This window comes from Pleurodeles waltl, chromosome 8 (assembly GCF_031143425.1).
Source record: "Pleurodeles waltl isolate 20211129_DDA chromosome 8, aPleWal1.hap1.20221129, whole genome shotgun sequence".
Taxonomy (NCBI): Eukaryota; Metazoa; Chordata; class Amphibia; order Caudata; family Salamandridae; genus Pleurodeles; species Pleurodeles waltl.
In genome coordinates, this window is record NC_090447.1 from 1,353,039,650 (window position 1) to 1,353,055,536 (window position 15,887).

At 46.6% G+C, this 15,887-nt stretch overlaps 1 protein-coding gene across 2 annotated transcripts in view; it reads left to right on the forward strand.

The window, feature by feature from the left end:
• DCUN1D5 (defective in cullin neddylation 1 domain containing 5) overlaps positions 1-15,887 on the forward strand; it is a 109,357-nt gene that overhangs the window by 84,746 nt on the left and 8,724 nt on the right. For both annotated transcript variants that reach the window (XM_069202359.1, XM_069202360.1), the window contains exon 8: positions 15,166-15,268. In XM_069202359.1, coding sequence (XP_069058460.1) covers positions 15,166-15,268 — 103 coding nt within the window. The remainder of the gene's footprint in view (positions 1-15,165; positions 15,269-15,887) is intronic.

Consider the following 15,887-nt stretch of genomic DNA (forward strand, 5'->3'; position numbering starts at 1 on the left):
GCTTTCAGCCTCCTTCCAGTTAGTGACAGAAATGGATGTGAAACCAATGCTGGATCCCAGAAAGCTAAACATTTCTGAAAAGTAGACAAAATTCTGAATTCAGCAAGGGGTCATTTGTGTAGATCCTACAGAAAACAACAGCTGAAATAAAAAAATATTGAAATTGAGGTGAAAAAAACGGCCATTTTTCTCCACGTTTTACTCTAACTTTTTCCTGCGATGTCTGATTTTTTTAAAGCAATATACCGTTAGGTCAGCTGGACTCTTCTGGTTGCGGGGATATATAGGGCTTGTAGGTTCATCAAGAACCCTAGCTACCCAGAGCCAATAAATGAGCTGCACCTTCCAATGGGTTTTCATTCTATACCGGGTATACAGCAATTCATTTGCTGAAATATAAAAAGTGAAAAAGAGGTATCAAGAAAACCTTTGTATTTCCAAAAAGGCCACAAGATAAGGTGTTGAGAAGCAGTGGTTATTTGCACATCTCTGAATTCTGGGGTCCCCATACTAGCATGTGAATTACAGGGCATTTCTCAAATAGACGTCTTTTTTTTACACACTGTCTTACATTTGGAAGGAAAAAATGTAGAGAAAGACGAGGGACAATAACACTTGTTTTGCTATTCTGTGTTCACCCAAGTCTCCCAATAAAAATGGTACCTCACTTGTATGGGTAGGCCTAGCGCCCGCGACAGGATATGCCCCAAAACACGACGTGGACAACATCACATTTTCAGAAAGAAAACAGAGCTGTTTTTTTCAAAGTGCCTAGCTGTGGATTTTGGCCTCTAGCTCAGCCGGCACCTAGGGAAACCTACCAAACCTGCGCATTTCTGAAAACTAGAGACCTAGGGGAATCCAAGATGGGGTGACTTGTGGGGCTTTCACCAGGTTCTGTTACCCAGAATCCTTTGCAAACCTCAAAATTTGGCAAAAAAAACACCTTTTCCTCACATTTCGGTGACCGAAAGTTCTGGAAACTGAGAGGAGCCACAAATTTCCTTCCACCCAGCGTTCCCCCAAGTCTCCCGATAAAATTGATAACTCACTTGTTTGGGTGGGCCAGGTGCCTGCAACAGAAAAAGGCCAAAAACTTGTAGGGATTGAGGGGATAGCACAGCGAGTTGATAAGCACATATTCTTCTTCTATACATCTTTAGGCTGACTCTGCTTTGGGGACCCACACAAGTGAGGTGTCATTTTACTTGGGAGACTGAGGAGCACGCTGGGGAGTAGGAATTTTGTGCTGGAGCGGTGATCGTACAAAGAAAAGTCAGAAAAATATGCTTTTTTTTAAAGCAAATTTTGAGGTTTGCAGAGGAGTCTGGGTAAGAAATGTTGGGGGATCCACACAAGCCACACCTCCCTGGACTCCTTGGGGTGTCTAGTTGAAAAAAAATTCTGGGTTTGTTAGGTTTCCCTAGATGAAGGCTGCACCCAGGACCAAAAACATAGGTGCCCCCTCCCCCCAAACACAGGTAGTTTTTGTAATATATAATTTTGATGTGTCCACATAAGTCTGTGATGTGCCAAACACTAAAACTGTGAAAAGAAACGCACTTAGGTTATGTGAAAAAGACCCCTCACCCACCAATCAAGTTGGTGGCATGCTTCATCATCGGGGTTCCACCTGAGACACCTAGCGTGTCACAAGTGTGCTGCGACGCCTGATTACAGCAGAGCAGGTTTTGTCATTTTTAACCACACATACTGGTTGGATTTGGCACGAGGGTGAGTGATGGTTCAGCAGATCAAATTTTATTAACAAGAGATTTCACGAAAGTGAAATGCACTGTTAATAACTGAAAGGCCAAAAAACTGAACCAATGACTCGCATCTCGTGAGCTGTAAAGCCACGGCAAGGCACCAACCGCTTTACAGTCCATTCACACACCTTTCATACATGACATGCACAAGACCATTCACGCCCCCAGCACATTACAACACTCATCGACAGACAGCGCCACTCAAGGGCCCATCACTTTCATACGTCCACATGCCTGATACAGCAATCACACCAACTGATGTGTGTGGACTGGCGTTTGGCTGGCACCGCCAGCCAAGCACCACTCACGCACACCGCCAGCCAAGCGCCACCCGACGCACACCGCCAGCCAAGCGCCACCCCACACATACCATCCCTTTTTTTGTTGTTGTTTTTAAACAACAAAGAAACCACTAATCATAAATAAGTACAAAACTACAAACACAAAAGCTCTAACTGAATACATGACTAATGCCAACCTTGAAACTGAAAATATAAAAATATAAAACAGCAGTTTACGCTCACGAAATTTCCCAATAATTCTTCTGTGTGGTAGCTCCTGAAACAGCCACCCACACACAGCCCAGGCTTTGAAGGGCAATCAGGGCAGTACATCCTAGTCTCCTTCCTGATACCTCTTCGAGCACAGACTCTACATCTCTTAGGAGGAAAGTGTGTTTTTTTTTTTTTTTTTTTTGGAGTGGCCGTGGGAGGAATGTGCTCGGCAAAGTGAGGATCTTTCAATCTAGCCACATCCTCCTCCACTGCTTCTCTAGGAACTCTTGCCTGTTCCAGCACAACAAGGCTAGCTATGATAAACTCCTGAAATTTCACAAATGTCATCCTTGACTCTGGAGAACTATCCTTGAACACAACAAAAGCATTAAAAGTTGCCAGGTGGAACAAGTGAACCGCTAATTTCTTATACCAAACATAAGACTTACGAGCAGCAGTGTAAGGTTCCAACCTCTGATCTACTCTATCAACACCACCCATGTGCTTATTGTAGTCTAAGATGCACACAGGTTTGCGCACTTCGGCAACCTGACCCCAAACCGCCACAGGTGAAGTACTCTCATCATAGATGGTACTTAGCATGTATACATCCCTCTTGTCTACAAATTTCAGAGCTAGCAGCTCATCATTCCGCAAGGCACTGCACTGTCCCTTCTCAAGTGTTTTTACAGACAAGCTCTCTTGGATAGACTTTCCGATTAGAGCGGATTGTGCCACAAGCAAGTGTCCACTCTGAACAATTCCTTGAACAACTGAACTCCAGTGTAGAAGTTATCTACATATAAATGGTGAACTTTGTTAAACAGTCGTCTACCAAGTTCCCACACAATTTTCTCACTAACTCCAAAAGTGGGTGGACAACCAGGGGGGTCAATATTGGAATCCCTACCAGTGTAGACCTGGAAATTATAAACATATCCTGTACTACGTTCAGACAGCTTATACAATTTAATTCCATACCCTGCCCTCTTGCTAGGAATGTGCTGCCTAAAAACCAAATGACCCTTGAACAGGACCAAAGACTCATCTACAGATATTTCTTTGCCTGGAACATAGATCTCTGAAAACCGATCTACCAAATGATCAAGGACAGGTCTAATCTTAAAAAGACGGTCAGAATCAGGGTGATCTCGTGGCAAGGCTAAAGCATTATCTACAAAATGCAACTTCCGAAGAAGAAGCTCATACCGGTTACGACTCCTGATGGCAGGAAATATAGCAGTTGCCATCAAGGGACTAGTAGACCAATATGAAGACAGCGATGGCTTCCTTATCAGCCCCATCAAAAAAGTTAAACACAAGAACTTTTTCAACTCTTCCAGATTTGTGGGAATCCACTGGCTAGCTCTAGAGTGTGGCCTAAGTCTGGCAACGTTGTCCCTCAAAAACTGCTCTGCATACAAATTAGTCTGCTCAACAATCTCTTCCAAAAATATATTGTCCATAAACAACTCAAAAAAGTTGACGGGCAAAAAGCTTTCCGTATTAACTCGACACCCTGGAAAACCAGTAAACTCAGGCAACTGTGGCTGCTCCATGTTTGGTGCAACCCATGTGTCAGGTCTTCCAATGGGAAGCCTTTCAGCCGCTGGCTCCTGCACCATTGGCACATCAGTGTCCTCTTTTAAAACAGGCCCTTCATCAGCACTGAGAGTGGCCTCATCATCAGATGATTCCTCTCAGACAGAAAATTCACTTCCAGAATCTTGCACTTCCTCCTCTGCCTCAGATGCAGAGTCAGTCTCATAATCATGGTCCGAAGAGGACTCAAAAAGAACACTAACAACCTGCTGAGCGGTCATCCTACGGCTAACCATGATCCTTCCTACAAAAATTAACTGGACAAATACACCACCAACAACCAGCACTGTGTAAGATAAGTAACAAAGTGTAGCTTTATCACTGTTATAAACTCAAAAACTATACTGCTCACTTGCCTGAAAAAGCTTGACTCACCAGCAACTACTCTGCACAGCCACAGCAATCACCAATGATATCCCACTAAAAAGAGAAACAAAAAAAGCAAATTAGACATAAGACAACACAATAATCATTGTGCATAAATCTAAGGACAATTTCACACACAATCCTGCATTCAGTACACCACCTACAAACATGTCATTCATGCATGGCAACAATACTCACTTGGTGTAAATTTATGTTCGATGGCATCTGTCGCTGTAGATACACATGTTGTGCATAGCCCGCCATCTGGTGTTGGGTCGGAGTGTTACAAGTTGTTTTTCTTCGAAGAAGTCTTTCGAGTCACGGAACCGAGGGACTCCTCCTCCTTGTCTCCATTGCGCATGGGCGTCGACTCCATCTTCGATTGTTTTCTTTCCGCCATCGGGTTCGGACGTGTTCCTTTCGCTCCGGGTTTCGGAACGGAAAGTTAGCTAAATATCGGAAGAATTACGTCGGTATTGTTGCGTTCGGGATCGGCTTAGTTAGGATCGACACCGATGTGAAGAGCTCCGGTACCCTTCGGGGTGGTTTTCGATCCCCCTTCGGGGCCTGGTCGGCCCGACCGCGTGGAAACCAACGCTGATGGAACGGACCCCGTTCCATTTCTGTCCTAAATGCCACAACAAATACCCGTATACAGACCAACATTTGGTCTGTAACCTGTGCCTGTCACCTGAGCACAGTGAAGAGACTTGCGAGGCCTGTCGTGCGTTCCGGTCCCGAAAAACGCTCCGTGACTGTCGAGCCAGAAGACTGCAGATGGCGTCCACGCCGACAGCTCACCGAGGGTTCGAGGAACAAGAGGAAGAAGAACCCTTCTCGTTCCATGATTCGGACTCCGAGGGATTCGACGACCAAAGAACCGTGAGTGAGACGTCGAAGCCAGCACACAAAAAGAGTGACAAGGCCCAGGGGACGCCACTGCCACCAGGCCATGGCTCGACCCATAAATTCGGTGACCGACTGTCGGCACCGAAAAAGGCCGAAATGGTGCCGTGATCGTCCGACTCCGGTCGAGACACCGGCGCGCAGCCTTCTCGGGACCGAGAAAGTGCTGCTGAAAAACATCGACGCCGAGATGGCGCAGCCGAAACTGCTCGACGCAGAGACAGCGGCACAGAGGAAGATCGACGCCGAGAGGGTTCGACTCCGAAAAAGAAGAAAGTCACCTCGGAGCCGAAAAAAGAGTACAGCCAGGGTTTCGGTGCCGAAACAACCCGCTACCGACCCAACTACCGGTTCCTATTCAGAGGAGCAATCACTGTCCTCTCAGATGCGAAAGCATAGATTTGAAGAAGAGTTGCAATCCACCGCAGTGGACCACACTCAGAAACGTATTTTTATACAGGAAGGAACAGGGAAAATAAGCACCCTTCCCCCTATTAGGAGAAAGAGGAGACTGGAGTTTCAATCTGACCAAGCACCACAAACAAAAATGGTGAAAAAGGTAACTCCGCCACCCTCTCAAAAGGTAACTCCACCACCCTCTCCTTCACCTGTAACTAACGTTTCACCGGCACAAACTCCATCACACTCCCCGGCTCACACCACCATGAGCCAGGGTGATCAGGACCAAGACGCTTGGGACTTATACGACGCCCCAGTGTCGGACAACAGTCCAGAGGCGTATCCTACAAAGCCCTCACCACCGGAAGATAGCACGGCATACTCACAAGTGGTGGCTAGAGCAGCAGAGTTCCACAACGTGTCCCTACACTCGGAACCGGTCGAGGATGACTTCTTATTCAACACCCTCTCTTCCACACATAGCTCCTACCAAAGCCTGCCTATGCTCCCAGGGATGCTTCGGCACGCAAAGGAAATCTTCAAGGAACCGGTCAAGAGTAGAGCTATAACACCGAGAGTGGACAAAAAATATAAAGCACCTCCCACAGACCCTGTGTTCATCACCTCACAGCTGCCACCAGATTCCGTCGTAGTAGGTGCAGCTCGCAAGAGAGCCAACTCCCACACATCTGGGGATGCACCGCCCCCAGATAAAGAGCCGCAAGTTCGATGCAGCCGGAAAGAGAGTCGCAGTACAAGCTGCAAACCAGTGGCGCATCGCTAACTCTCAAGCACTACTTGCGCGCTATGACAGAGCCCATTGGGACGAGATGCAGCACCTCATTGAGCATCTACCCAAAGAGCTACAAAAAAGGGCGACACAGGTGGTTGAGGAAGGACAGAACATATCTAATACTCGGATACGCTCCTCTATGGATGCAGCGGACACAGCTGCAAGAACAATTAACACGTCTGTGACTATAAGAAGGCACGCATGGCTACGAACGTCTGGTTTTAAACCAGAGATACAGCAGGCAGTGCTCAATATGCCATTCAACGAGAAACAACTTTTTGGACCAGAAGTGGACACGGCGATTGAGAAACTCAAAAAGGACACTGACACTGCTAAAGCCATGGGCGCACTCTACTCCCCGCAGAGCAGAGGCACTTACAACACTGTAGGAAGTTGGCTCTGTATGTGCTATTTCAAAGTAAGGAATAGCATGCACAGAGTCCAAGGGTTCCCCTTAGAGGTAAAATAGTGGTAAAAAGAGATAATACTAATGCTCTATTTTGTGGTAGTGTGGTCGAGCAGTAGGCTTATCCAAGGAGTAGTGTTAAGCATTTGTTGTACATACACATAGACAATAAATGAGGTACACACACTCAGAGACAAATCCAGTCAATAGGTTTTGTTATAGAAAAATATATTTTCTTAGTTTATTTTAAGAACCACAGGTTCGAATTTAACATGTAATATCTTGTTTGAAAGGTATTGCAGGTAAGTACATTAGGAACTTTGAATCATTTCAATTGCATGTATACTTTTCAAGTTATTGACAAATAGCTACTTTAAAAGTGGACACTTAGTGCAATTTTCACAGTTCCTGGGGGAGGTAAGTTTTTGTTAGTTTTACCAGGTGTAAAGAAATGGCTCCCTGTTGCAGTTACCCCCCACTTTTTGCCTGATACTGATGCTGACTTGACTGAGAAGAGTGCTGGGACCCTGCTAACCAGGCCCCAGCACCAGTGTTCCTTCACCTAAAATGTACCATTGTATCCACAATTGGCACACCCTGGCATTCAGATAAGTCCCTTGTAACTGGTACTTCTAGTACCAAGGGCCCTGATGCCAAGGAAGGTCTCGAAGGGCTGCAGCATGTCTTATGCCACCCTAGAGACCCCTCACTCAGCACAGACACACTGCTTACAAGCCTGTGTGTGCTAGTGAGAACAAAATGAGTAAGTCGACATGGCACTCCCCTCAGGGTGCCATGCCAGCCTCTCACTGCCTATGCAGTATAGGTAAGACACCCCTCTAGCAGGCCTTACAGCCCTAAGGCAGGGTGCACTATACCATAGGTGAGGGTACCAGTGCATGAGCATGGTACCCCTACAGTGTCTAAACAAAACCTTAGACATTGTAAGTGCAGGGTAGCCATAAGAGTATATGGTCTGGGAGTCTGTCAAACACGAACTCCACAGCACCATAATGGCTACACTGAAAACTGGGAAGTTTGGTATCAAACTTCTCAGCACGATAAATGCACACTGATGCCAGTGTACATTTTATTGTAAAATACACCACAGAGGGCACCTTAGAGGTGCCCCCTGAAACTTAACCGACTGTCTGTGTAGGCTGACTAGTTCCAGCAGCCTGCCACACCAGAGACATGTTGCTGGCCCCATGGGGAGAGTGCCTTTGTCACTCTGAGGCCAGTAACAAAGCCTGCACTGGGTGGAGATGCTAACACCTCCCCCAGGCAGGAGCTGTGACACCTGGCGGTGAGCCTCAAAGGCTCACCCCTTTGTCACAGCCCAGCAGGGCACTCCAGCTTAGTGGAGTTGCCCGCCCCCTCCGGCCACGGCCCCCACTTTTGGCGGCAAGGCTGGAGGGAACAAAGAAAGCAACAAGGAGGAGTCACTGGCCAGTCAGGACAGCCCCTAAGGTGTCCTGAGCTGAGGTGACTCTGACTTTTAGAAATCCTCCATCTTGCAGATGGAGGATTCCCCCAATAGGGTTAGGATTGTGACCCCCTCCCCTTGGGAGGAGGCACAAAGAGGGTGTACCCACCCTCAGGGCTAGTAGCCATTGGCTACTAACCCCCCAGACCTAAACACGCCCTTAAATTTAGTATTTAAGGGCTACCCTGAACCCTAGAAAAGCAGATTCCTGCAACTACAAGAAGAAGGACTGCCTAGCTGAAAACCCCTGCAGAGGAAGACCAGAAGACGACAACTGCCTTGGCTCCAGAAACTCACCGGCCTGTCTCCTGCCTTCCAAAGATCCTGCTCCAGCGACGCCTTCCAAAGGGACCAGCGACCTCGACATCCTCTGAGGACTGCCCCTGCTTCGAAAAGACAAGAAACTCCCGAGGACAGCGGACCTGCTCCAAGAAAAGCTGCAACTTTGTTTCCAGCAGCTTTAAAGAACCCTGCAAGCTCCCCGCAAAAGGCGTGAGACTTGCAACACTGCACCCGGCGACCCCGACTCGGCTGGTGGCGATCCAACACCTCAGGAGGGACCCCAGGACTACTCTAAGACTGTGAGTACAAAAACCTGTCCCCCCTGAGCCCCCACAGCGCCGCCTGCAGAGGGAATCCCGAGGCTTCCCCTGACCGCGACTCTTTGAATCCTAAGTCCCGACACCTGGGAGAGACCCTGCACCCGCAGCCCCCAGGACCTGAAGGACCGGACTTTCACTGGAGAAGTGACCCCCAGGAGTCCCTCTCCCTTGCCCAAGTGGAGGTTTCCCCGAGGAATCCCCCCCTTGCCTGCCTGCAGCGCTGAAGAGATCCCGAGATCTCTCATAGACTAACATTGCGAACCCGACGCCTGTTTCTACACTGCACCCGGCCGCCCCCGCGCTGCTGAGGGTGAAATTTCTGTGTGGGCTTGTGTCCCCCCCGGTGCCCTACAAAACCCCCCTGGTCTGCCCTCCGAAGACGCGGGTACTTACCTGCAAGCAGACCGGAACCGGGGCACCCCCTTCTCTCCATTCTAGCCTATGTGTTTTGGGCACCACTTTGAACTCTGCACCTGACCGGCCCTGAGCTGCTGGTGTGGTGACTTTGGGGTTGCTCTGAACCCCCAACGGTGGGCTACCTTGGACCAAGAACTGAACCCTGTAAGTGTCTTACTTACCTGGTAAAACTAACAAAAACTTACCTCCCACAGGAACTGTGAAAATTGCACTAAGTGTCCACTTTTAAAACAGCTATTTGTCAATAACTTGAAAAGTATACATGCAATTTTTATGATTTAAAGTTCCTAAAGTACTTACCTGCAATACCTTTCGAATGAGATATTACATGTAGAAATTGAACCTGTGGTTCTTAAAATAAACTAAGAAAATATATTTTTCTATACAAAACCTATTGGCTGGATTTGTCTCTGAGTGTGTGTACCTCATTTATTGTCTATGTGTATGTACAACAAATGCTTAACACTACTCCTTGGATAAGCCTACTGCTCGACCACACTACCACAAAATAGAGCATTAGTATTATCTCTTTTTGCCACTATCTTACCTCTAAGGGGAACCCTTGGACTCTGTGCATACTATTCCTTACTTTGAAATAGTGCATACAGAGCCAACTTCCTACACCAGGTAAGTAGGACACTTACAGGGTTCAGTTCTTGGTCCAAGGTAGCCCACCGTTGGGGGTTCAGAGCAACCCCAAAGTTACCACACCAGCAGCTCAGGGCCGGTCAGGTGCAGAGTTCAAAGTGGTGCCCAAAACGCATAGGCTAGAATGGAGAGAAGGGGGTGCCCCGGTTCCGGTCTGCTTGCAGGTAAGTACCCGCGTCTTCGGAGGGCAGACCAGGGGGGTTTTGTAGGGCACCGGGGGGGACACAAGCCCACACAGAAATTTCACCCTCAGCAGCGCGGGGGCGGCCGGGTGCAGTGTAGAAACAAGCGTCGGGTTTGCAATGTTAGTCTATGAGAGATCAACGGATCTCTTCAGCGCTGCAGGCAGGCAAGGGGGGGCTTCCTCGGGGAAACCTCCACTTGGGCAAGGGAGAGGGACTCCTGGGGGTCACTTCTCCAGTGAAAGTCCGGTCCTTCAGGTCCTGGGGGCTGCGGGTGCAGGGTCTTTTCCAGGCGTCGGGACTTAGGTTTCAGAGAGTCGCGGTCAGGGGAAGCCTCGGGATTCCCTCTGCAGGCGGCGCTGTGGGGGCTCAGGTGGGACAGGTTTTGGTACTCACAGTCGGAGAGTAGTCCGGGGGTCCTCCCTGAGGTGTTGGTTCTCCACCAGCCGAGTCGGGGTCGCCGGGTGCAGTGTTGCAAGTCCTTCGCTTCTTGCGGGGAGTTGCAGGGTTCTTTAAAGCTGCTTCTTGAAACAAAGTTGCAGTCTTTTTGGAGCAGGTCCGCTGTCCTCGGGAGTTTCTTGTCTTTTTCGAAGCAGGGCAGTCCTCCGAGGATTCAGAGGTCGCTGGTCCCTTGGAAGGCGTCGCTGGAGCAGAGTTCTTTGGAAGGCAGGAGACAGGCCGGTGAGTTTCTGGAGCCAAGGCAGTTGTCGTCTTCTGGTCTTCCTCTGCAGGGGTTTTCAGCTAGGCAGTCCTTCTTCTTGTAGTTTGCAGGAATCTAATCTTCTAGGGTTCAGGGTAGCCCTTAAATACTAAATTTAAGGGCGTGTTTAGGTCTGGGGGGTTAGTAGCCAATGGCTACTAGCCCTGAGGGTGGGTACACCCTCTTTGTGCCTCCTCCCAAGGGGAGGGGGTCACAATCCTAACCCTATTGGGGGAATCCTCCATCTGCAAGATGGAGGATTTCTAAAAGTTAGTCACCTCAGCTCAGGACACCTTAGGGGCTGTCCTGACTGGCCAGTGACTCCTCCTTGTTTTTCTCATTATTTTCTCCGGCCTTGCCGCCAAAAGTGGGGCCTGGCCGGAGGGGGCGGGCAACTCCACTAGCTGGAGTGTCCTGCTGGGTTGGCACAAAGGAGGTGAGCCTTTGAGGCTCACCGCCAGGTGTGACAATTCCTGCCTGGGGGAGGTGTTAGCATCTCCACCCAGTGCAGGCTTTGTTACTGGCCTCAGAGTGACAAAGGCACTCTCCCCATGGGGCCAGCAACATGTCTCGGTTTGTGGCAGGCTGCTAAAACTAGTCAGCCTACACAGATAGTCGGTTAAGTTTCAGGGGGCACCTCTAAGGTGCCCTCTGTGGTGTATTTTACAATAAAATGTACACTGGCATCAGTGTGCATTTATTGTGCTGAGAAGTTTGATACCAAACTTCCCAGTTTTCAGTGTAGCCATTATGGTGCTGTGGAGTTCGTGTTTGACAGACTCCCAGACCATATACTCTTATGGCTACCCTGCACTTACAATGTCTAAGGTTTTGTTTAGACACTGTAGGGGTACCATGCTCATGCACTGGTACCCTCACCTATGGTATAGTGCACCCTGCCTTAGGGCTGTAAGGCCTGCTAGAGGGGTGTCTTACCTATACTGCATAGGCAGTGAGAGGCTGGCATGGCACCCTGAGGGGAGTGCCATGTCGACTTACTCGTTTTGTCCTCACTAGCACACACAAGCTGGCAAGCAGTGTGTCTGTGCTGAGTGAGAGGTCTCCAGGGTGGCATAAGACATGCTGCAGCCCTTAGAGACCTTCCTTGGCATCAGGGCCCTTGGTACTAGAAGTACCAGTTACAAGGGACTTATCTGGATGCCAGGGTCTGCCAATTGTGGATACAAAAGTACAGGTTAGGGAAAGAACACTAAAAACATCAGGAAAACTAAACAACTGTTTGTTGCATTTCAAAAACCTCACGCAGGAAACCCAATATCGAAACAGGGTATAGCCAGGTGGATAGTTAAGTGCATCCAAATCAGCTACCTTAAAGCAAAAAGACAACTGCCCATTACACCAAGGGCACACTCAACCAGAAAGAAAGGCGCTACCATGGCATTCCTAGTGAATATTCCAATGCACGAAATATGTAAGGCAGCCACATGGTCTACGCCTCACACATTTACCAAGCACTACTGTGTAGACGTGCTATCAGCACAACAAGCCACAGTAGGCCAAGCGGTACTAAGAACCTTATTTCAGACTACTTCCACTCCTACAGGCTGAGCCACCGCTTTTGGGGAGATAACTGCTTACTAGTCTATGCACAACATGTGTATCTACAGCGACAGATGCCATCGAACTGAACTCTGCACCTGACCGGCCCTGAGCTGCTGGTGTGGTAACTTTGGGGTTGCTCTGAACCCCCAACGGTGGGCTACCTTGGACCGAGAACTGAACCCTGTAAGTGTCTTACTTACCTGGTAAAACTAACAAAAACTTACCTCCCCCAGGAACTGTGAAAATTGCACTAAGTGTCCACTTTTGAAATAGCTATTTGTGAATAACTTGAAAAGTATACATGCAATTGAAATGATTCAAAGTTCCTAATGTACTTACCTGCAATACCTTTCAAACAAGATATTACATGTTAAATTTGAACCTGTGGTTCTTAAAATAAACTAAGAAAATATATTTTTCTATACAAAACCTATTGGCTGGATTTGTCTCTGAGTGTGTGTACCTCATTTATTGTCTATGTGTATGTACAACAAATGCTTAACACTACTCCTTGGATAAGCCTACTGCTCGACCACACTACCACAAAATAGAGCATTAGTATTATCTATTTTTACCACTATTTTACCTCTAAGGGGAACCCTTGGACTCTGTGCATGCTATTCCTTACTTTGAAATAGCACATACAGAGCCAACTTCCTACAAAAGGCAAGTGTGAAGTTTTGTGTGTGGGCTGAGGCAGTGCCTATTGTGCCAACACCCAATCTCTCTATTGTGCGACTGTCTGGGAGGAATACCCAGAGACCAACTACACCTAGACAGGTGACCCGGGAACAGGCTGAAAGCACCAAGTGGCTAGGACCAAACAAAATGCCAAGTTTCTAAAAGTGGCTTTTTCAGAGTGACTTAGAATCTGACTTTACCATTAAAGAGGATTTTAAATTACAATTACTTGGACATCAAACATGATTCTTCTACCAGCCAACAAACGAAAGTTTGCACTTTTAAATGTAATAAGGTAACACAAGGTTATCCTATGGGAGAATTAGTAGGCCCGAAGTAGTGAAAAATTAATTTGTGAGTTTTTCACTACCAGGACATGTAGAACTTAACAGCACATGTCCATCTTTTTAAAAATACTGCATCCTGCCCTACGAGCTGTTTAGGGCCTACTTTTGGTGTGACTTATTTCTATTAACAAGAAGGATTTAGGCCTGGGTAAAGGTTTTTTTGCCAAGTTGAAATAGCAGTTTAAAACTGCATACTGGCTGCAATGGCAGACGTGAGACATTTTTTAAAGGCTAATTAAATGGGGAGCACAGTAAGTGCTGCAGGTCCACAAGTAGATTTAATTTACAGGCCCTGGGTACATGTAGTACCCCTTTACTAGGGACTAATAAGTAAATGTGCCAGTTGGATGTAAGCCAATTTTACCATGGTTTAGACTAGAGGATGGGGTCAAACCTCATCAAAACAGGAGGCGGTAAGGAAAAACGTTTGGGGATGACCCTGCAGTAAGGCTTAAGTCCAACACACTGCTTATAAGCAAATGAAAAATTTTACCCTACCCCCCCCCCCACTCAAACTCTAAGTTTACCACCCAACCCCCTACCTGCTGACGGATTGGCACAAAACTTTACAGAGAAATAGAGAATCAGTCCTTCCAAGCATCTGTCAAGGTTTGCCCATATTAATCACACAGTGACAATATTATTGGCAACAAAACCTGTTTGCCCTTTAACCCATCCTCCCCTAGCCCCCAAGGGATGGACATGCTTACACTTATAAATAGCAGGAAAATGATAAACAGACTAAGTCTCTGCTAAATATTGTTCATGTTCATCTAATATTTCTGGCCCCTCCATGCTTTCTGTTGTAACTTCTGCCTCATTGGATATTTAGTAAACCTGAAATAACTGCAGTTGGTGTTACTTGCTAACTCGCTGCCACGTTTGATGCAGAGTGATCAAGCAGGGCCAAATATGATGGGAAAAAACATTTATTTACCGCCACCTACTTTAACTTTGTCCCCTCACATCCCCCCACCCCCAATGCACTGGCCCAAAACCTGACGTTTCAGTTGAAAACTGATGCTTTCAAGCGTCTGAGAAATTTTGAGCAGATTCAGCATACAGCGATAAGTTATTAGCAAATTAACATGTTTGCCTTCTCCCCTGTTAAGTGACCCCTTCCTCCTGATGGGTATGCACACATTTGAAAATACCAAGAGTAATTTCAACATGCTGTCTGCCAAATTTCTTACATATTTTGTCACAATTCCACATTTATAGCACATCAACAAATAACAATTTCAACTCACAACATATACAAAAGTGTTAGAACCTTTAAGCCTACTCTGCACCTCTTCCAAATACTAATCTCATACTTCTGAATGATTTTACATCAAGCAATAAAAGCATACTTTCTAAATAAAGTTCTACATGCATACTAAGTTTGGTGTAAATCTGTTAAGTGTTTGTGTCAGTAGGTGGGAGCAAACATTTTACATGATGGTGAAAATGGTCACGCACATCAATTGAGCCTGCTCTCAGTTGGTTTTTCCCATGTTTGAAAGTGCACAAAGTTTAGCATGCCGGACTTCAGTTGACTATGCTGAGTGAGTGCTACATTTAGTGCAGATGCTTTGATGCAAGGCCAAAATTATAGGCTTAAAAAAAAATGCACTTCAGTGGAAAGTTTGATTGAATAATGACTATTCAGTGGCAACATTCATAGGTTACCAATTAAGTGCTCTAGTTTACGCAGCGCGTGCAGTCAAAGTTCTATTTTGGAAATCTCTTAAATGCAGTCTCTATGGAAATGTGTGTTGTAAATGCAGTCTTTTTATGCAAATGCATGTTTTATTTTCTTTAGCAATCAAAATACAGAGTCATGAACAAGGATCAGTGGTACAATGTGTTAGAATTTAGCAGGACCGTGCATGCGGATCTTAGTAACTACGATGAAGATGGTGCATGTAAGTGTAAACATTTTTTATTTTCCATTTAATTGATGTATGCTGTCAAAATAGTACAGAACCCTCAATGGAATAGATGAGTTAAGATAATAACAAATATGTTGTACGTGTTCCTGAAATACTCTTTTAGAGCACCACCCAATTTCACCTCGACACCCATCTGTTCATATATCTGCTGGTAAAGTATGTTTAGTATCGAGAAGGTGAAATCAAGAACTATAGTTGGCATAGTTTGACTTTGCTTTGAAACTGACAATATAGCGGCAAGAGCAAACTTGTCTATTGAACTACTTTGTATTTTTTTTTTTTAATCATCTTGAGAGTAGAGTGACTGGTCTGAGATTCCTTAGAAGCTTTGGAAAGGGGAAAATGTCCTTGATAATAAACATCTGGGTGCGTAGGTTTGTAGAGTTATGTTTGGATTTACAGAGGTTATTAGGCATTTACCTGACATTTGTTGTTGCATGTGTCCTCCTTCTGAGGTTCTAAGGTGTGCGCACTCTGCTGTAACTCACAAGCTGAGGTCCTTTGTTTTTATGGCTGAGAAATGCTTCATTTGTGCCTGTGTATAGGTGTTAAGTTGGTTGTTGTCTGAGATGTGGTGTAATAGTGTGTTATA